The sequence below is a fragment of the Melospiza georgiana genome, chromosome 12, assembly GCF_028018845.1.
Source record: "Melospiza georgiana isolate bMelGeo1 chromosome 12, bMelGeo1.pri, whole genome shotgun sequence".
Taxonomy (NCBI): Eukaryota; Metazoa; Chordata; class Aves; order Passeriformes; family Passerellidae; genus Melospiza; species Melospiza georgiana.
Window position 1 is genome coordinate 7969840 of NC_080441.1, and position 23721 is coordinate 7993560.

Below are 23721 nucleotides of genomic sequence, written 5' to 3' on the forward strand. Positions count from 1 at the left end.
ATTACAATGCTTTGGCTTCTCAAACTCCACCCAGCTCAAGCAACAGGTAACACATCCAGACAAGAAGCTTTGATAGGGGCTTTCCAAAATATCACTGCCCTGTTTTGAAAGGCACCTGAGGCCATCCAATACCACCCCTCAGTACCACACATCTGGGAATGTGCTGCCCAGGATCTGCAGACCATGGGGTCACAAGCCTCAGCACATGGCTTTACTTACTGCTCTGCTGAAGTTTTCACTGCAGGCTGTCAAATCACATGGATAAGGTCCACAGTAAGAGAGTAGAAATGAGAAGCTGAACAAGGGGCATGGCATCCCACCTTCAGCAAGAACTTCACACATTGGTTCAGGGGCTGATGGTTCCCATCCCAGCAGCCATGCACAGCATTTTGCAGAGGCATTAACCAAGAGTTCTCTCTGTATTAGATACTTGATCAGCAGACTTTCAATCACTTACTCAGTTACTTGTGGCAATTTGAGAGCTGTTTTCATAAAGTAACCAGTGGTCATGAGGTTCTCCTGCGCCTTCTGTGGGTGGCCAATACAGATATGTGACAGCACAGCCTTTGCTGTTGGCATCAAAAATGTCACCTGACCCCCCCACACCCCATCCTCCTTCAGGTAGATCACACAATGTTACAGTTTTTGAGAAAAAACAAAAAGTAACACCAATAAATAGTTGGAGAAAACAAGTCTTTCAAAGCTTAGCTGATAACCAGCTTCAGAAGAGTGTAATAAATTATTTGTTCCTATTTTATGAGTAAGGGAATACTGGCTTCCCAGGTGGCTTAGAAAAGAACCAGGAAAGAGCAAGGTCTTCCTCCATCAAATGGAACTAGGAAAATAAGGGTGGATAACACCCTCTGACCAAGACCCAGCCCCAGGGCAGGCCAGGCCAAGGGTTTCCCTCTCAGATCCAGGCCCTGCTCTCCCCTCATCCCCATCCACAGCCTGGACAAATGGCAGTGCTGGGAAGTTACTGGAAGTTCCTGGGAAGCAGAGGAGCCACCCTGCTGGACATGAGCTCTCCCTGGAGGTTCATGGCACTCCTCTCCCAGGGCTCTGGTTTTGCCCAGCACCTGCAACCTCCAGGCCTTCCTCAGCAGGGCCCACCCTCCACTCCAGCACTGAGCCCATCAGATTTGGCAACACAGAGGTTTCACTTGCCTCTTAGCCTTCACATTTGCATCACACACACTGAGATTCTTCTGCTTAATCCTGCCCCATTTCCAGTGGCCAAGCAGTGGCAATGAGCACAGGGTGCAATGGTTTGATGCTGCACAGTCAGCTCCATATGGGGTGTAGGGAGAGGGCTCAGAGCAGAGGCTTCTGTAAAAAGAAACTCCAGTAATTTTTAGTTTGTTTGCTAATTGACAAGCTGATTTTAGACTGCATGAAAGACTAATTGCTATTCCTTTCAGCCAGTGAACTGTTAATGAAGCTGGAATTTGTCCTAAAGACCATATGGCACATGTCATCTCTATCAAGTTATCTAAATTTCAGAAAGTCCACATTTATAAGTGTATAAATATGGAAGAGGAAAATTAAATGTGATTCTGTAAGAAGCATAGTTTCTGCTGTAACCCTGAGTTCCAAGCTGCAGCTGTTTACTGAATGGCATTGGTCCCTCATGCCACATGATGTCAAGATAAAAAAATTAATCTTAATTTCTAAAATACAGCAAAAATGAAGAGTGAGATGAAGAATGTGAGGCATTTTTTAAAATCCCCAATCTGATGTTTGGTCTGATGAAAATGCTGGTTTACAATGGGGATGGGCTCTCTTTGGGGAGGAAGTAAGGACAGGGAGAGCAAACAAGGTCACAGCTTTTTTCCTATCAGCATCCCTAAGTACAGGACACATGCTTGGTGACATGAAGAGGTTTCAGTCATGTCCCTAATACTTAAACCTCTGCATGGCCCAGCCTGCCTGGAATTAGACCTGCAAAATGTCTGAGTAATATTTAGGGCTTTGGCAGAAAACTGGGCATGGGAGAAATCCCCACTCTATTTCCAAAATCAGTGGCTGATGAGTGTAAAAACCAGATGAGATCATTCAGACATGCTCTTAGTGACCTCCATGTGCAATGACTGCAGCTCAGATTTGTCCTGTGCTTTGGAGAGCCAAGATTCAAAGCATTCTGATGAACAATCAAAGATAAAATCCTTCCTCCATGCATGGATGAAGGTATTTTCCTGGCTCTGCTGCCCACAGTGGAGCCCTGCTGGTCCCTGCTCAGAGGCCACAGCAGCCCTTGCCTTCCCAAAGCCTCTCTCCATCCCTTCAGCCTCCAGGGCCATGGCATGGAGCCCAGCTGGGGCAGGGGCTGCCACTGATGTCCCCTGGCTCTGGCACAGCAGGGACTGTGTGATCCCAGCCCTGACAGGAGCAGGGATGGGATCTGGGGCTGCAGTGCCTCGGTGCAGGTGAGTTCCCATTGTTACTCCATGGGGTAAGACACAAGGCACAGAGCAGGGAATAATGCAAAGATGTTTGGTTTTTCATTTCCCAGCACTGCAGGCCAAATGGAAACCTCCTGGGTTATTACACAAGATAAATTTGACAGAACTGTAAATCATAAAATTGTCCCAAATGGCAGAGCTGCTGACAGCAGACACTCTCATTCAGTTGCACCTTATGTTTCCTTTTCTTTGTTTCTTCTTGCCATTCCCTCCTTAAAACTATAAAGTGAAAAGGAGAAGCAGAATCTCCAAAAAGACCTGAATTAACCAAAACCTGACATTTCATGTTTCCTGGGTTTGAATAAATGCAGTAATGCTGAAATAATGAGATACATTAAATCTCTTTTTAAAAGGCTTAGGAAATAAAACCAGAAAAGTGTATCCTCTAATATTCTATGTAATTTTAAAACATTATTCAGAATTGACTAGATAGAAAACACTGACTAATGGGAACTAGGGCATCACTTATGTGATATGAGCACTTGAGACATCCCATATACACACAAAGTCAAATATTAATAGTGTGGTATATCAACAGAAGCAATCTCTCTGTTTTGGGGACAGATGTAGGGATTTATTTTATTGTCTTCATTTACAGCAAAAATCCTTTCATTGCTAATATCCTCAACTCCTGACAACACATGCCTAAGGGACAGCAGCTCTCTCTCCCCTTTGTGGAAACTTGGGCTGTGCTTTAACTGCAATTAGGAAACATTCTATAGACAGTGCCCTGTAAGCACCCGATGCAATTACTCATCTGAAAGAGACAAATATTCAAAACTAAAGTTAACAAGCACAGGCCGAAACAATCTGCATTTAAACAGGGCAGGCCTGTTCTTCAAAGCAATTTTTTCCCCAGAAATGATTAAGAAAAGAGATGACCCCTCTTTATCCCAATTAACAATGCAGCACCCATCAACAGGAATTTTATGGCTCTGTGATGGTATTTACTGACAGCTGTCACACATTTGGGTAAAAATGTGGAAAGATAAACTGGCAGGCACTGAGTAAGAAACATGGGGAGGGGACTCAGGTGATCAGTGGTGTGTTTATTTTGGTGCATAAAACATGTAAGGAAAATTATTTTCACATTTCTAAGAAAAGGTTACAAGCAATGAAAAACAAATGGAAAAGAAACCAAGCAATTTTTTACAGTAACGTTGAACAAGGGAGGTAAAGGCAAAGTTGTTAAATCAACAGAAGCCAAGTATTTTGGAACAATCCTGGTTATGAGGAACACAGGTTAAAACAGACTAATTTTTCCTTTATTAATGAATACTGTTCTGTGAAACAATGTTTAAAATCTGAAATGTTCCTACAGTTCTTTTTCCTGCAGTGTTGTGCAGACAGAGGAGAATAAACAAACTTGCTCTCTCCTGAGAGCTGGAAGTGTGACCAACCCTGACCTGCCCTCCCATCCCATCATCTCCACCTGAGCACACAAGAAAGAGCAGAATCCAAGGCCAATAAAAAGTTTGGTTACCCAAGGAGCTCCTGTGCCTGCCCCTCCCAGAGCCCTCAGCAGCTCAAGTGCAAACTCTCCTTGCTGAGGGGACAAGGACACTCTGGTGCTCTTTAGGCACCCAGGTTACTGAAATTTTCAGCCTGAGATATTTGCCTTGTGCACACAGATTTTAGCTGGGTTTGAGACCTTGCAAAGCAGTGAGGGGCTGGTGGGGAATTCAATGTCAAAGCCATGGTCCTCAATCCACAGCTCCACATGGTCTTTAGCTCCACAGGTGCTTTGGATGTAAGAACCCAAGCTCAGATTGATTTTGGAACTCAATCAAAGGCAGCAGGGAGGACAGGAGGTGCTCCTACACAGGGAAACAGATGCCAGACAGCACAGAATGCTGAGGGAGAATACAGCAACAGGGCAGCCAGGAGTGCAAACAGGTACAAATAACTGAGTTTGACTCACTTAAACCAACTATAAGTTATTTAAAAAAAAAAAAAAAAAAAAGAAAAAAAAAATATATCTATATCACTCCCCATTCAGTCTGTGAGAGCTGAAAGTCCAAACTAACCTCTAAACCATGACAAAAAAAATCTAAAATAATCTGCATTTATGTTCCAGTCCCAAACATGTTTTCATCTGAGATCTTTTCACATTGCAAAATGATTTCTCCTAAACACTTAGGAAGCAGAGCTCCAAATAGGAAAGGTTTAATAACCATGTGGACAGCCTGACAGCATGCAGCTCTGAAAGAGCCACCTGAACCTTTTGCTCCCGCTGCAGACTCACAGAGGCATTACTCACTTCATGAATAAAAAGTTAAAAACTCAAAGAGCAGCAATAAATACTCCCAAAGATGGGGAAAAAACCAGCACTCGAGCCAAAGTAATACTTATAGTAGGAGAGCATCCCCTCAGGAATGTCAGCCACTTGTGGCTCCTGCTGTAGCACCACTCCCAGGTTCCCTGGGCTGCATTTCTACACAAATTACCAGGTCATTAAAGAGCAAACACATCCAGGTCCAACAGAGCTGGACACCAAATTTGGAACCTTCTGACAGAGAAAAGAACTTCACTTAATGACCTGTGAAAGACTGGCAACGAGAACCAGGTGTGACCTGGTGAAAGGCAGGAAAGCCCTCGGGATTTCCCAGCTGCCTCTCAAACTGCAATCATCCTCTCACAGCTGAACGGGTCCAGCAATACTCATGAGACTAAAATCTTTATTAATTAAGGAAAGTATAACTCTGCCCTTTAAGACTTTTTTTCTGACCACACTTGCACACAAAGAATCATTATTCACATTTAAAATATAAAAGAAATAATACCTGATAAGCTACATATGGTGTGCAAGGAAAGAACACTTTCACAGAGCATGGAGAGCATAAAGTGCCACATGAGAGCTTGAGTCCTTCCAGATCTCTGGGTCACCACTCCACACCACAAAGGGTGCAAGCCAGGAGGAAAGGGGCACATGTTACTCCTGCACCATGCACATACCTTTCACTAGCTTAAACCTGCTTTTATATTTCCAAGATGCACAAGCTGAATTACAAATTCATTTATCAACAGTGGGCTATTTTCTCTCTTGATGTAAGTGCCACTAAAAAAGCTTCTGCTTGATCTGTTCTGATCAGCAGCAGAGGAAGTAAACAGAGATGTCAGCTACAAAACCAAGGATTATAAAAACAGTGACCAGCAGCGTCAGACACCAGTGTAAAGGTGAGGCAATCACCAGCTGGAGGGCAAATTAACAAGGAACAACAATTCTGGTAGGCAGAATGAACTTTGCAAAGAAAAGTGCTGTGATCTTTTCTGATCAGATCATCCTCAACTTCATCCTCAACTCTTTGGTTAGAAACTTCTCCAGATATTTGTACTGCACTTGCTGCTGTGGTATGAAATTATTTTTTGATGTCCAACCAGCCCATCAGATTAAGAGTGTAAGCCTTTAGGTAGAACTTTATTTATCTGCATGCAAACTGCTCTAAATCCATGTTTGCCATTATTCCACTAAAGGACCAGACTACTGGTTTGAGCTTCTGTCACTAAAATGCTGCTCCTTAGAGATCCCACAGAAACAGAATGGGCAATTTAAAAATAGCATTGTTTATAAGAAAGCAGCTCACTTTTGTCCTGAGAGCAGGTAAAGTGATTCTTCCACCCAAGGGGCCTGTAGAGCCACAGCCAGGCTGTCAGCCACGCTCATCCCTTCAGCACAACTCCTTTATCCCAAGAAGCCACAAGACTGGCTGGATCCTTGCAGGAATTGCTTTCCCTGGACGAGGTTCTTGGACTTTACAACTTTCTAAGGGGAGGGGAATCACAGAAAAATGGGTATCTGCAGATGATGAACTCTCTGATGTTAACAAGGCAAAGAAATTTTATATAACCTGGATTTTCCCAGGTCATCTTCCCCATTGTTCTTGTCCTATCTCAACACAGAACAAGGGAAATGTTATCTCAGATGTCTGGAGTCAGAGTGCTGGGGTCTGCAGGGACATCAGATGGGCCTTTGGGCAGACTCTGTATGGAAGTGAGCCCTTTTGGCATTTGCTGCTAATTGGGCACCACAAAGCAAAGTCTGAATGAATTTTGCAGAGTATGTCTGCAGCACTGGGAGAGGGCAGACAGCTCCTGTGGCTCTCCCAGCTGGCAAACCATGCCACCTTAATTTCATTCAAATCAAATAGCTATAATTGCTTTTTATCCAGATGCTTTTCTGATTCAGGTACTACAACTGCAACATGAGAGAAGCCAAGATTGATGAAGAGGCAGCCTGACTGGAAATGGAAATTTAGTGTATCCATGTGTGTTCCTACAGCTGTGGGTTCAGAGATGGAAAGGGGCTCTTATGCTATGGTTAAGAAAGACTCAATGAGCATCAAATCATTCTATACTACATTACAGAAGAAAAGAGTTTGCAGTTTTGGGCAAGTCTTTGATGTTTGCTTTTCAATCCTAGTGAGTAAATGTTAACTAATGTAATTATAAACACTTTAATCCAGAGGGAGATTTTAAAAAGGCAAACAAACAAAAAACCCCAAAGATTAATTTGATTGAAGCACTACATTTAATCCACTGATGACAAAACGTTCAAAAAATAATTCTTCCATTTTACGAATAACAAATAATGAATCAAAAAAAATCAAAACAAAAAATAAAACAAACACAAAACAAAATAAACCCCACAAACAAAAAAATCTCAACATTGTGGCCATATACCAGCTCCTGGCTATACAAGGCTCAGACACAAAACTGACATCCTGGCTTTAAACCACCTCAGAATGATCAGAACCCATGTTAAGCTTCTTCCAACAGAGAACACCAGTGAAGATACCCACTTTTAAACACTGTGTCCCTCATCCCCAGCATACAAAGAGCAGGACATATTTACATTATCCTAAAGGAATTGCCACTCCTTCAAGTACTTTTCAGTTTAATTAATAAAAGAGCCACTGAATATGGATTTCAGGGGATTTAAACTCAAGCAGGATCTAAAATCTGGTCTTTGAGCTGGAAAAAAAAATTAGTAGCATGTGACACTTAAATGATTGAAAAATCCTTAAACAACAGAGCAACATCTTTCTATCCAGTGCTTTGCACAGCATAAGAAGAGTATTCTTAGGGTGATGAATCAATTTTTCTTCACTGGCCAGTTTCCAGGAGTATCCACTGGTGCCACTATTCCACCTGCAACAACCTTACACAGACACATGGAATTGAGACTTCAGTGTTTTTAAAGAGGAAGAATTGATTTTGACCAAAACAATGATGAAACCTAAAGCTTACATGTAGATTTTGGTAGTGACCATTACTAGTAAACTGCACAAAGAATAAATATCAGTACTTCCAAATCTGACACCACAGTAATCCTGCTGCTTGATTGCATCAAGCAGGGACAAAACACAAATAGCAAAATCCCAACAAAAGTCGATTAAGCTTTACTTGGTTATTATTAATAGGTAACACAATAAGTTGGTTTAAACAGTTTTCCCCAGAGGATGCCCCTGTGACTGTGTTCATTAGCAAAATGACTTGTAACATGATGGGAAGTTCAGAAGAATCACAATGGCATAATCAGAGCTGCAGTTTGTCAGCAGGGCACTGCATTTTGGAGCAGGTAAAGATGCCTGTGAATTTGCAGGGCTACACACATAAGCAGCTCTCCAAGGAAAAAACATTAAGACTGGTTTTTCATCAGTCCCTAACAATAAAATGAACACATCAGACCAAAATAGTTTCTTAAAAGTAGGTCAAAAAATACCCATTCATGATCACTTGTGCATTGGTTTCCTGCAGGTTCACCTACCCACGTGGATATACGTCACACGTATCCTGGAGACAGTGAGGCAGAGGAAAAAACCAAATACATTAATGAGGTAGCTTAGACTGGGTAACTGCAGTTAAAAGTTTTATTGAACAAAAGAAGGTAAAATGTGGTAGTCCAGGTTCACTGAGCAAAAGCAGCTCTCTCACTGAAGCTGCACTTTGTGCTAAATAACCTTATTAACTGAGACTATACAGAGGACACATTATGCAAGTTATCTCAACAGCAAAGGAGAAAAGGTAGATTAAATTTGATCTGATGGAACCATTTGGTCAAATTCAGTGGCTTAAGTTACTGATTCTAGCCCTTAACTACCCATTTTCAGTACAGCCATAGCAAAGGATACACAACTGCACTGAATTCCCATTTGTTAATAGTGTGTGCTCCCATGCAAGAGGAAGCCAATTCCTGAAAAAAAACAAATTAAAAAACACAAATATATTTAGGATATTTTGTTTGAAGCATCATTCAACTGACTCAGGAAAAACACTCGATATATGTTATAAAAAACTCCCGGCCTCTACAAGGTCCACTCCTGTACAGTGCTAATATTTTAAAATTATTTTATTTCTTCCCTCTGCCTAAGAAACTTCATATGCTCTGAAAGCACCCACAAAGTCAGGTGGGTAAACAGATATGTCAAAAATACTCTGTGTAAAGAGGGAGGTAGCTCAGGCCCCTTGGCAACCTTCAGAGAGTTCACATTGATGTGGTCTACCTACCCTTGTGATCTGCAGTCAAAAATGAAAGGAAAAAGGATTTCAACATGAAATTCAGTGACATGTTCAATACAAATTTGACTCACTGGGCTCCCAAATGCAAGCTACAAGGTACCTCACACCCAACATACAACATTAATAACGTACCTAGTTCATACATTTTATAGACAATACCCTCTCATTTGTTAAACATTTGGCTCGGGCGAGTACAACTTTTTTCGTCAACCACTTCAGAGACATTCTAGGCCAAACAAACAGCACAAATAATGTCAAAGTCCTTATTTTTTTATTCCAGTAATTGTATGAAATGCTGTAGGCTAAGCCTAACAGAAACTACTGAAGGAAAATGACAGACCCATGATGCAGTGCAAAGGTGTTACTACAACGGCGAGCCAAGGGATGGGTCTAAGGTGCTGACAGAGGAGACTCCCTGGACGGTGACCCTGTGTTGTCCTCTGGAGGGAAAACTGTCAGAGTGCAGGCTCGAATGCCACCAAGGGATTCTGGAAGGTCAAACACTTTATGCCACTCATCTTTTTCTGGATCATACTTCTGAACTATTTCCACCATGCACCGGTTATTCCAAGAATATCCTCCAACAACATAGATTTTATTTTCAAAGACAGCAACCCCGACATCGCTTTGCCCACGTAACATGGCGGCAATTGGAGTCCACTGGTCTAGAGTTGGTGAGTAATATTCACAGCTTAGAACATCATCATAATCACTTGTTCCTCTAAAGTGATTGCCACCAATAACATACAGCTTGTCTCCTACAGTACACATGCAATGCAGACCTCTGACCGTCGTCATGGGAGCTTTCTGAGTCCATTTGTCTGTGTCAGGGTCAAAGCACATGAGTTCCTTTTGGAAAGTATCGTGGGTGATTCCCCCTAAAGAAACAAGACACGTGTTAGAGGAGTGCTCACCCTAATAAGCATTGAATAACAAAAAATACATTTAACTGAAAGAATTCCATCTTCCTTAAAAGTTCTTCACTCTAGCTTAGATTACTATCACAGAAGTACTCAATTTCAAATGAAATTTGTTCCTTTAAATGGGAATATGGACAGAAGCCATGTCTCACACTGCGCCTCATTACACAATTGATACTAGCAGATTAAAAGAACAAAAAATTGTTACCTATGCTTCTACTCTGCAAATTTATTTCTTTGCTTGTGTTCATTCAGTTTGCTGGTCATGTTTATCACCATCAAGAATCCATTTCCCTTTCAAATTTTGATACTATGCCACTGTGTTTTAAGTATCACATAGTAGAATTTTCATCAAAACACTTTTTTCATCAACTTCAAGTGAATAGAGAGAGGACACACATTTCAAATATTCTTCAGTTAATAGTTACCTAGGGTTCCTCTACATTTACCTCTATATTTACCTTCTCCATAGCTCCCTGTAAAAGCATTTGGAGAGGCTCCAGGACAAAAGGAAAAGAAAAATCTGTGGGATCTACATGAAAAAACCACAGCAGACAGCATATGTATGTGCCACCTGCATCAAAACAAGCAAAATGGGCAAAACACAACTGACAGGAGCACAGCAATTAGGAGCTCAATGGACTTGCTCACATCAAAATAAGCACCTGTACCTCACAGTAAATTCTAAAGCAAATTCCTCCTAGCCTACTGGCACAAGAGCCCCTAAATGAAGCTGCTCCAGCACATCCCCCACCAGTTCTTGTCAGATAAGCAACATTGTCCCACCTCCTGCCCTGAATTTCAGCTTAGTTCTCAAGAGGACATCTTTTAAAATTTCAGCATGAGGATACAGGGCTGTGATCCCTGTAATGACCACTGACAGACAGATTGAATCTTCTTAAAAAATTAAGCTAATAGCAGATTTTCAGACAACCCATTTGGAAAAAAAAAGTAATGAAACTACAACCTCAGTGACACACAGAACAAGCATATTTCAAATAAAAACCAGTGAAAGTACAGACATCACTTATATGCTTTGATTAACATGAGGACTTAGCCCTTTCCATTACCTCAATGAAGGCAAACGTTGTTCAAAGTTATAAAATTTCCAATGCAGTCCAAAGTTTATAGGGAGGTTGTGTTTAATTGCTATATTATATCATAATACATGTTATAATTATTTAATACTGTTATACACAATTATAATTATATATTATAACAATATTTTGTTTAATTATATTGCTATATAATATATATAAATTATATATTATAATTTTTATATGTGGCTACAGAAAACTTTATTCTGATTAGACTGCTTTGGAATTCAGAGCTATTCAATTACTGAGCACAATATTATCTACAATAATTTTGTCAGAGCCAGAAGTGCATGTGCTGTTTGACTGGCTTCAAAGGAAACTGCATCATTACTGATACTATGGCAATCCTACTGCAACCACAGCCTAATCTGTACTGTCTGCTGGTGAAACAGAGAAAGTTAGAGAAGGAATTGTTTCACAGAGATGATGTCACAGGCATGATTTATTTACCTGAAATGTACATTAACCCCCCATAGACGGTTCCAGCGTGACCATAGTGGGGCTCGTTCATTTTCGCCACGTAGCTCCACTCGTTCATTCTGGGGTTGTAACATTCCACAGTGGCTGTGGGAGACAAAGAGAGCACAGAAGTGGTGAAAGCAGCAGGGCAGTTTGGTGCTGCTGAAACACCCACAGAGGAAGTGCCAACAAGTAACACTGTTCAGCTGAGGGAGTCTCAAGGGAATTATTGAAATTATTATCACAGAAACACAGAGCAGATGGGATTGGAAAGGGCCTCTGGAAATCATCTACTCCACCTCATCCAACTCTTCTGCTAAAGCAGGGTCACCAAGAACAGGCTGCATAGGATTGTGTCCAGGTGGGTTGTACCATCAGCAAACTTGCTCAGAGAACATTCTGTGTTCTTATTTTCTGTGTGCTAATTTTCTATTGTATTGCAGTGTTTTATCAAGGATTTGCACAGCAACATAGAGCACAGCATATGCAAGTTGCTACATCAATTTACAGAAGCCAAGCTTAAAAGAAAAAAGATGAAACATCCCTGAATTTGACAAGGAGATAAGCAGTGCCTGTGTTGATGCACAACTCCATTTGTGCAGGTTTCTCTGAGTTGGAATGTTGGAATGATCAAGGGTTTTATCAATCAGAAATCACAGAGGACAGCACCCAGCAGCACCCAGGAGTGCAGAATGGATTCCTGAGAGGATCCTGGATCCTCTCTCCAGTGTAAGATGGGAGAGAGGCAGGCTGCAGGAAAAGGGCTGCAACAAGCACAGGGAATACAAATAGAAGGCAAATTCAATAATGGAGCAAGTTCTAGGTCTGGCACCTTGATACTACAGGAGATCAGAGGGGCACAAGGACTCAAAACCCCCATGTGACTTTATGATGCACAGAGAAATTGTCAATAATTAAGTTATCTTAAAGACAAATTAAATCTCATTTTGAGTAATTCAAGGCTGCTTAATCTTTGTTGGATGTTTACGAACTACACAAAGAAAAATTGAATCTGTCTTTAAAAGTGACATTTTACTTGCTCTAGAACAAGGTTTTTATTGAATCAAGAGTAGAAAATCTGAGTCAGCTCTATGGAATCAGTGATGGTGACTTAACAGTGCAGGGTTACACAGCAACCAAGAGAGAAAATACCCTTAGAATCTGAGAAACTTGTTATTATAAGGCATAATTCAGTTTTAGTTTAAGCCTAATTACAGAATTACAAAGCAGGCCAGTAAAGAACATCAGACAGTAACACATAGTGAATATAAAGCACCTCATCCCAACTCCAAAGCTGTTTTAAAAAAATCCTCGGGGTCATTATAAAAGAGTTTAGCTATGGTCTCAGACTACAAAAAAAAAACCCTAGTCATGAAAAAATTAGTATAGAGCACATTAGAGTGACCTTCTGAATTCTCTTTTAGTTGCTGCCTAACCTCTTTATTGTTGCAAAACGGGATGATCATACATAATTCCATGCAATTAGTGTCTCAACTACATGCACTGAAAATAGAAGCCTCTAGTTCCAATGTCAGAAATACTGTTTGACAGCCAGTTCAGCATCATCTAAGGCTAGAAGTGTAAAAATAAAAAAATCTATATTGCACATAAGAATTGTTAAATTGTTACAGCACACTGGATTTGCTTCAGCTTTTCCCCACCCAGGAGTTGAACTTTAAATTTATGAAATGCAGAAAAGTGCCAGTCCAGAACATCAAGTTCATGATACAAGGCAAACACACTAAATTTCTGCTTTTTTTCTAAACAAATTATATATGTTGATTTGCATATATAAAATTATTAATTTCATATTCTTGAAACTGTTTCAAAATAGTAATGAAATCTTGAAATGCATCTGGTTCTGTGCGAGTGGCTTGCACAAGGACTCCCAGTTCTGCCAGCTCAGGGATGTGTAAGATGGATAAAAAAATAACAAACCAATACAAAGGAGCTGAAGTCAGGTGTGCCTGCAGTACTGCTGATGTACCAAATTTTTTATTTAAAAAATCTGCCCAATATATGGGCAGGTTCCCAAATTTCATCTAAGAGATCTGCCTTGGTTGTTTGGGTTTTCTTAATAAAGACAGAGATTTCCTTTTAAAAAAAAATTGTATTATTTTCCACTTGATATGCTGCAGGCCTTCTGTATCCCATCACGGACTTAGCCACAAATCCAAGGAATGCTGGAGACACTCTCTTGCCCAAAGAAAGGTACAGGCACAAAGAACTGATTCCACAAATGACACCTAAAATTAAATCTGTGAGTTGTGTTTCTCTGCAGTGCCACCTTAACATGACCTGCAGTTTTTGCCCAATCCCCAAATAAACCCAACGCTCTTGTAAACATCTTCATCCATTCAATTATTCTTTTTTTAAAAGGAAAGCTCCTTTCCACTCTGCTTTATTTAGCAATCAGAAGCAAAGATGTGCAGAAATTTCAAAACCAGAGGGAAACAGATTTGATGTGCAAGTAATTACAGCTGCCCCAGTTCCACCCCCAGGGCAGCCCCTTCCAACCCTTATTTGTGCTCCTCTGTGCTGAAACATCGCCCTGCTGCTTCCACACTAACTGCATCCCTCCCCAGAGTGCTCCCACTCTGCACCAAGGTGAGGAACTCGTGTTTCTAACACACTCCAAGGACAGGGAGAGCAGAGGATGTGCAAAGCAAGAGCAGAGGATGTGCAAAGGAGGAGCAGAGGATGTGCAAAGGAAGAGCAGAGGAGCAGCACACAGATGAATGTGACAGTTCTATCTCACTCTGCACTACAAACTGCATTTAAGAGAGAAGCTATAGCCAAAATATCCCTTTAGCTAGAGAAGACAAAACACGCAGAATTGGTACCCATTACCACAATCACTATCACCATGTTGTAAAGACATTATTTATCTGAGAAAGGATGCTGCTGAGTCCAAGGCCCATCACTTTCTGATGTGGCTTCAAAATTGTCTCTACCATTCCTAGCACAGCCAAAATACTGTCTGCCACTATTTCAGACAAACTATTCCTACCCAAATCTCACATCCACTGTGCTCTAAAACAAAGCTGATCACTTTCCAGCTGAAAACCCTACTCTTCTGTTTGATCTGTGTAATTGTATCCCTGTTACCTTGCAAGGTCATTCAACTTCTCTCTTTTAGCAAGATATTCCTCTGCACTGAAAAGAAAAAAATATTCAAAATTCCAGCTATCAAAGATGCCCATAATTTAAGAGAGACAAATTCTTCTTTAGAAAATCTCCAGACAGAGCAGAGTTCACAAAACACTCTAAAACTGCTACTTTAATGCACCTAAGTGAGAGTGATGGATTCATTCTTCCAACACCATGAATGATTCAGACCAGGCTCTATTTATGTTTAACAGTAGAACTTCTGATGTGCTCATTACCATAATCCAGGGAAGACAGGCCTCATTTTAAGAGAATTAAGCAATCCCAAAAAGACAAAGTTTTGGCAGTCCCAAGGGATGTTCAGCCTGCATTCATTTTATAGTCCCATCTGTGATGCTATTTGAGGAGGATACAGATATTTAACACTTCTCTGTCAGTAGCTTCTAAAGTGTCTTGAGGTCTGTTACAGCAGCACTTAGCAACTCTGTCATGTCCCAAAACCCAGGCTCTTAATTTTGTTATACTATTTCTGTAATACAGCTTATTAATGTACAATTCTAAACTGACTTGGTTAAATAGTCCTGACTAATTTTGTCCTAGCATAGCAAGGAGCCACTCCAAAATAAGCCTCTATATGAGAGGTCCTCTAGTTCACACTCTGGTCTGATATTCACAATACTACTCTGACAGTGAAGAGCCCAGCTGGGTACTAGTGCATATCAATCAATAACATTTAAAATATATTAGCTGTATCTTGACATACATATATATGTACACACAAACACACACAGGGGAAGTTTTTACATAAACAAGGAGGGTTCAACATCATAGAGGGCATCTGGAAAATAAATATCTTCCAACTTGATGGGCAGAGGGTCAAAAGAACTGGCCTGGCAGTTTTCTCTTTCTGTCTTTATTGCAGCATGATGAATGAATCTGTGGTTTAGTCACAACCCAACTTCCCACAAAGTGTGAGGAAAAGCCCATATATAAAAACTCAAAACTCTACTCAAGGCTTTCAACAGCAGAGCCTGAAGTATCTGGGCAATACCTAATGCACAAGTTTTCTAGAACTTACACACACAGCTTCTGCCATCATCCAGCACAACTGAACTCTTACAATGAGCTACAAAAATCTTCTTGTCAGAAGAGAAAACAGTCTCCAGTGTTCAGCTGGAATCTGCCAGTGTACTGTTCTTCACAAGTATCTTTGTGGGCCACACCTGCTTTTCCCTTTGTCTCTTTTTATGAAAACTCTTTTTTTGCCCACCTGCCCTCTCCAGGCTGGGCTCCTCCATGCCCAAGGGCTGCTCTCCTGCCTTCTGGGAATACTTCTGGCAGGTGCCTGCCTTGACATTTAAAGGGAACTAACCAGAATTATCTACAATCCTTCCAGGTGTGGTGCTTAATTCTGTACAGCCCTAAGCTGTCACAGGGTTGAAAAAAATCTCAATTTTAATGTCATAATTCAGGACATTTAAAGGATACATTCACCGCATTCCAACACGTGTACCATATACATGGAAATTCACTCATTCTGTCCAGTGAACATAACTTTTTCAGTAGCATGCACTGGTAAAACAGCAGCTGATTATTCCACTAAAGCAAGTATTACAAATGTAGAAAGTGGCATTTACAAAGTTCTCAGAAGAAGAAACATCTGAAAACAGTTTTCAGAATGTTTGATAGAAAGCCTAAAAAAGTATAATTTTTATTCCCATGAATGTCAGGGGAAAAAAAAATTAGTAACTTTAATCCTTTGGCCCTTTTCCATAAGAGCCCATTTTCCAGAAAGCTCAATTCAGGTTTTGGGAATTTTTCCTCTGTAACAACAGACTGAAATTAGTTTGAACCCAAGGGCAACTTCTTTAATATCTGTCCAACACAGATTTGACCTTCTCTCTTTGAAAAGCCTTAGAGCTTTTCTCTTCTGAACAGAATGGGAAGTTTAAGCTGGATTGCATCTTCCAGTTGTCAAGGTTTATGAAAGAAATATGAAAAGTGACTCACCTCACAATTAACAAGGAAAGAACCTGAAGCCCCAAATCAAAGCATCAGACAGCTACAGTATTTAGCATTTAGAGTGCTCTTCCCACAGAATGATCTGGTGGCATTTTTCAGGTCTATGTGGAAATTGCTACAGCATTTTAATGATATCTTTACAAAAGAATTTTAGATAGGTGATAAATTTTGTATTTTAATTAAAGAAAGCAGAAGAGTTGAGGTCAGCAGAATGATACCGCTGGTTTAATTTAAGGTAACTCCTTCACACACAGGTTGCACTGGCTTAGTGGCAATATTATTTCACATTGATTTTGTCAGACTTGCAACTTTTTCACTGACATTTTTATAACCCTCCTCTATTCAGATTGTACAGTGCACAAGGTCAGCAATCTGATTATCTGCTATTAATTCATACTGTTAAAAATAGCTCACTGAAGCTATATATCAGTTTTCTGATGCTTAAAGATCAATACATGTTCTTTTGTACATTTAGTCTTCCAGAGGATATTGAGATTGTTTAGGATGTATTTTCAGGTAAATAGTGACAATAGTAAAAAATTCTGAAATCCTCAGGATCTGCATCAGAAAATGGCTGTCTAGGGAAAACAGGTTATTGCTAAGCAGTTTCCCATCTTTTTGGAACAGGAGGCATTTTTGCACGTCCCATTTCATCAAACATTGGAATGGAATTAAAATTTCTAGCAAAGCCAGGCCACTTTTTTTTCTGGTGGAAGTAGTGTACTGTATGTTTCCTATGAAAATTTGCAACATGACAATGAATTAAACCTGTGTATGTGAATAACCAAGATGCAATAATTTTAAGAAGCCACAGATCCTGCAGTAGAAATCAAGTTTTGCATGGTTCCAATTAAATATGTTTCTCACTGCACTTACAGATATCTGCGCATTTCTGAAAAGTAAATCTTGGTACCAAGAGGTAGAAGCCACAAAGGGACATGGGACAGTTGAGTATTGGGCTGAAAGCAGAAAACTAAATAATGAGCTGTTAGATCTGGTTTAGATATAATATTATGCTAAACTTCCAAGCTGAATCTCTCTAACATTTCAATTTTAAAGCACAGACAAATTTACAGTTGTCTCCTATCCCAGACTTGACTAAATGTTAACCACTATGGCTTTGCACAATGCACTGGATTAATAGGGGTCATCCTCTGCATATTTTTGTTAAATTTAAACTTACCATGTATTTATTATTTGTTTCTATCTTGTTCTCTGGAAACTGATATGGGCTTTTTCCTTCTGTTTTTGTTTGTTTCCTTCTTTTTTGGAGTTTTTATTTTTGTTTTGTGCATTTGGGTTGGGGTTGTTTGTGGGTTTTTTTGGTCAAGCCAAATTAAATATCATTTGCAAGGGGGAAAAGAAGAGAGACCAGGATCAAGTCATTCAGTCATTTGTACAGATAAGATCATAGGTGAAATATAACATTTTTAACAATTAAAAAGTCCAGAACATCAGAATACCTGAATCTCACTAATCTGTGAGTGAAACAAATCAGTCGTAAGTCTAAAACAAAAAAAACACCAAACAGACAAAAAAACCCACCAAAAAAAAAAAAAGAAACAAAAAATCAAAAAAACCCTTGGCATTTCAAATACTATTCCAGAAAAGTTTTTGTCTTTTAAAACATAATGTTCATTCAAGAGTGAGTTTCAGCTAGAGCCATGGATCCTTTAGGAATGGATTTTGTTTCTCAGCTGAAGAAATGATGATTTTTTTTCTTTTTAAGACTGCATTTATATTCCCTACACTCACACAGGCAGACACAGATGCTCACTTCATGTTTCCTGGTAAAGGCCAAGACACTGGATAATACACATCAGTACACATGACATTGGAATGGTTTTCTATTGTTTGGTATTGTTTTGTGGGATTCCTTCTAAAATTAACTTCTAAGAGTATCCAGAAAAAATTCTGCATTTGCAGTACTCCCAGAAAGCAGCAGCTCTCCAACGACCTCAGCTTGTTTCTCTCCACCCACTCCCTGGGCAGAGGGCATTTCCATGCCCAGCACAAGGCAAGGCCCCAGTAGGACTCACCTAGCTCGCCTGCCGCGTTCCGACCTCCGACTGCATACAAATGTCCTTTGAGGGCACTTAGGTGGAAGAAGGTCCGTTTCTCGTTTAGAGATGCCACTTGCATCCACTTGTTGTAGCGCGGATCAAACCTGAAGACCGTGTCCACCGCCGTCTTGCCCTTGGTGTCGTAGTTGCTCTGGCCGCCCACCACGTAGAGGAAGTTGCCGATGACGGCGATGCCGTGCTGGTAGCGCGGCGCGTCCATGGGCGCCAGGGACTTCCACTCGTGGGCCTTCTCGTCGTACATGCGCAGCTCCTTGCTGACCACCAGCTGCTGCCTCAGCACCCCGCCCAGCGTCACCAGGTGCGTGCTGTCCGAGCGGATCGCCGTCCGCTCCGACTGCATCACCGGCTGCATGTACGGCATCATCTGGTAGTTGCTGGCCTCCAGCAGCAAGTTGACGCAGGTGTTGTCAGTCCTCATGAAGTCCACTGTCTGAACGTAGTTGATAAGATCCTGGGGTGTCATCAGGGGAAACCTGATGTTCTTCATGAGCTTGGCGGCGTACTCCATGCGAGGCTCCTCGTAGCGCAGCCAGCGACACGCCGCCTTGAAGAGCTCCAGTTCAGTGCAGTGCTTAAGGCTATTACTTGAAAGCACGAAGGCAAGACGTTCAAAGGGGAGTTTCACAAATTCACCAGTACTTAATAACGCAGGGAAGTTCTTCAGGATGAAATTATTAACATATTTATCCACTTCTGTGAGGTTGTATGTGTTGGCAATTCGCCCAACCTCAACACAGTTTTCCAATGAAACCTATTAAGTAAACAGAAAAAGGGATCAAAATGCTTTCTTAATTTGGTGTGTAAATGATAACATAAAATTTATGAATAATGTAGAATCAGCAATATTTCAGCATTTTGCAGCGCTCAAGGTGATTTACACATGAGCAAATATTCAATGCAGTGTATATATTCCTGACTGCAAAGGGAGACCCAATTTATTCCTTCTTTTGAAGAAAGAACTGAGACAAGTAACAGCAGATGGCATATATTATGTCAAACACCTTATACAATGATGAGGCATAGCAGTTATATAGCACTTCATCTTTGAAAAGCTCTGAAAACATCTTTGTAAGAAAGACACGGGAAAAATAAAGTGAAGGGACAGGTGATCAGCCCAAGGTTATAGAGAGCAAAACAAGTCTCACCATTAGACATTTTCTGACACTATTAAAATTGTATTGGCATAATAAAACCACAGAGAACGGCACAGCTAACCCCTGCATGCCACATATTTTGGACAACTAATATTTACAGTGTTCAATCTCATGAATACATTCTTTCAAAACAAAAATGGATCTTTAATAAATCAAGGCAGTGTTATTACAGACTCTGTTCAAAACTAAATATATGTGTCTTAAAAATAAGACAAAGGTGGTGATTTTAGATCAAACATACATTTTTAAAAAGAATGAACCTAGAAGGATTTCCCATAAAAATACCCAGCTCATTAAATGCTTTAGCAGTATGGATCACACCCTAATTTAACTCAGTACTTGAGCAACTTGGTAATCATCTGTTTTACATTGTAGCTGCATCTATCTTTTTATATCTTTGGCTCCTGAATTTCTAAGGTCACTTGGGATCCAAGGCACAGGAAGGAAGAAACATGCCAGGAACGGGGCAAACTTGTAGTGGGTTTTCAGTGAACCCAGCCAGTTCCTTTTCAGGAAGCTCTCTGGTACATGTGCCCAGCAAGTCAATCAAATGCTTCTTGCTAAGAATTGCAGCTTTTTTGCATTCAAACCTTATTCCAGACCAAGCTTCATTTACACATGTTCTAGTCTCTGTGCATGTCAGTCCTACTCAGTGTCAACCATTTCCACAAGTTTGTGATTCTCATTACATTCCTAATGCCAGAAGAATTTAAGCTTACAAATCTCACAGTTATTTTAAAAAAAGATTGTAAAGATTGAGGACTGGACCTGACTGGAGCCTAAGAATTCAAAAACCTTCAAATGACTTCTGGTCATGACAGAGATTAGAAGATTTTAATGCTGTATAACTCAATCTGATCATTGTCCTTTAATACCAGACAATTCAAATGTCTAAGAGTACAGGAATAGGAGATTTTCTTAATTCACTAGAAACTGATCTAACTTGCCCTAGAGTTAAGATCTACAGTCATCCAAAGTCTTCATTCACGCATCTTGAAACATCTACTAATCCTCTAATCAGGTCCTATCTCTAAAATGAATGTGCAGGAGACTGTCAGGAGTTCTAGTACGAAAATATTTGTATTTATATACATGGAAATAATTTTTGTATTACATGACAGACCACATAGATTATATGAAAATATAATCACACCAACTAGCAACAGCCTGTAAAATATTCTCTGACTGGTTTTGAGGATCAGCATTGATTGCCCAGAGAAGCTGTGGCTGCTCCATTGCTGAAGTGTCCAAGGCCAGGCTGGATGGAGTTCTGAGCGGCCTGGTCTGGTGGAATTTCTCCCAAAATTTCTTCCAAGTTGTATTACAAAATAAAGCAATGAAAAAAAATCACCCCTTAACAAACAGCTGACTTGCAGCATGCCACAAAATCTTAACTCTTGCTATACAGTTACTCTATTTTAAAATCGCTTTGGAATACATTGTCTGGCACCAAACTAGAGAGATGCAGCACTTCCTTCACATCAAAGTAGGCAGGCAGAAATTATTGCATACAGGAAAGGCACACTTGAATTTAAAAGATCAAAGCAAAACCTGCACAGGTTCTGTACCACTGGCACATGCCCAGGATGCAATGAAGAATTTGGAGCTATTGCTGGCTGCCACTTATCCAGTGCCCAGAGTGCACTGAGTTCTGTATTACCATAATTATGTTACACTCCAGGTAGCTGAGCATATTCCTGGACTTCTTACATTTGGAAAATTTATTGACACATTACACACTGTTAATGACTGATGAACATGACATCAGCAGCTTCCAGTCAAGCCCTGATTCTCGGAAAATTTACTTTATACTGCCTTTATTAATCCACTGGGACTGTACTGAACTCAGGGTTGTTTTTTTCATATATGATTGTAAGTACTTCCCATTATGCTTTTGAAATTGTGCAGTATGTTTGACTCACCAAAATTACTGTTACCCTCTTTTCTGTACTCTGACAATCAATGTACCAGCCTAAATTATATTGTAAAGACTTAAAAGTTATAAAAATATATATTCTAGGTTCTTAAATCCTGAGCCAAAAAATAATCCTTAAACAGAAAGAAATGCTATAGCTACTTCTACTTGAATATTCAAAACAGGATGGAGTTCAGCACAATAATGTTATTTAAATAAATATTTCAGTTACATAAACATTGGGGGTTTCTGTTTTTTTAGAAGTTTGACTTATGCTATGGTTCTGTGTGGAAATCAGTCAACCAGGAACTCTTCAATGAAGAGAAGGAATGCCTACTCTGGAAATCCCACTGAAGTGAACAGGAGGAATGGAAATATCAGGTAAAAATACATACACTGTACAGTCTATCCAATAACAAGTAAAAATACTCACAAGGAAAGAGTTAAAAGCCATAGACATTCAAACAGCTAAGCAGCTGCACAAGGAGTTGAGAATTTCAGTTAAATAAATCCTATTTTATATGGACTTTGACTACTGAGCAGAGCTGCTCACTCACATTACTCATTGTAATTGCTCATTACAAAACAGAAGTTGTAGAAAATACTAAAAAGCTTTTCAAAAAAGAAAGGTCAAGCACAGCACCATGTTACAAAAGCCAAAGTACTTTCTTGAGAAAGCAGTTCACTTAATTCTTTGAAATTTTGGTAGCAACCACTTCCCAAGCTCTCATAAAAACTTAACTGACTATAAAATACTACAAAACTGGACACAGCCAAATGATTGCAAGTATGAGAGCCTTGGAGAACAGCTCAGGAAAAGCAGCATGCACAAAAAAATCCAGCCCTCAAACCCAGCAGCACAAAACAATCAGGTGCCTGACTTTGTTTTGTGTCAGTGGCTGTCAGACACTGAAGCACTTAATGCAGTGCTTCAAAGGGTCAAAGTTTAAAAGAGCAAACAAACCCCTGAAACCCTCAATTTTCCTATGAGCTCCCATTGACAGAAGCCCAGAAAAAACAGCACAGAAATTTGACCAGCTCAGAAAACAGAATCCATTTTACCCCTACAGTACAAAGTCAAATTTCTGGTGGCTGTCAGAGCTGGTCCCAGGGTTAAATCCCACACTCCCAACAAAACAGATTAACTTGCTCCATCCTCAGATAACGAATTTTTTTTGACAAGACACAACTTCCAAGTATTAAGCCTTCAATATTTGATTTTTTCCTAGTAGTTACAAAAGTGTAAAGCACCAAATTATAGATAGAATAAAATTTTTTTGCAGGTACATCCAAGACATTAATTTTCAATGTTTGGGAATGTTTTCTTTAATTACAGTGTAACAACCCTTTCCCCATTACCCTGTAATTTTCCTAAGTGCTGTAATTCACTTGGGCAAGTTTCTCATCTTCCTCCATTTTGTACATTGCTGCTACTTTTGCAAAATCAGTGTTGTGTCTAGAACTCACTATCCTGAAAACATTTCCACAGCATTTTAATGAATTTTATTTACATTACAGCTCAGTTAGATGTGAATGTGAGAGTAGTTGTCTATTGCACAGCTATAATTATTGAAAACCAATAGTAACAGTAAAACTGAAAACATCCTGGGAAGTATTCCACTGTTTTCTCTGAGAGTTTGTCTGGTTGCAGAGCAAAGATAATCAGCGCAATGGGATACTTGACAGGAGGGGTGTAAATGCAGAGCAAATAAAAAAAAAAACCACATTCAAGTCAGCTACAACAGATATTGTTCTTTGAAGGTCTCATTATTTTTGTTACATAAATTAAGCTCTTACCTTAGGCTTTGGTTTTTCTTTGTAAATATTTCCAATACCCTCTTAGAAAGTACACAATTACATTATGCCTTACATAAACTGACTTCTATAATCTCTTTAATAATGGACTCCCCTGATAATTGAAAGACAATTAAGCATTTGTCTGGGAATGGTTACCTCAGCTCTCAAGCCAGCTAACTTCAGT

General features: G+C 40.0%; 1 protein-coding gene across 4 annotated transcripts in view; it reads right to left on the bottom strand.

Moving 5' to 3' along the window:
- Positions 1-3496: 3496 nt before the first annotated feature.
- Positions 3497-23721, bottom strand: part of KLHL13 (kelch like family member 13) — a 79537-nt gene continuing 59312 nt past the window's right edge. For all 4 annotated transcript variants that reach the window (XM_058032527.1, XM_058032526.1, XM_058032525.1 and 1 more), the window contains 3 exons: positions 18627-19422; positions 11449-11562; positions 3497-9859 (listed from right to left, as the gene is read on the bottom strand). In XM_058032527.1, coding sequence (XP_057888510.1) covers positions 9372-9859; positions 11449-11562; positions 18627-19422 — 1398 coding nt within the window. In that variant the 3' untranslated portion in view covers positions 3497-9371. The remainder of the gene's footprint in view (positions 9860-11448; positions 11563-18626; positions 19423-23721) is intronic.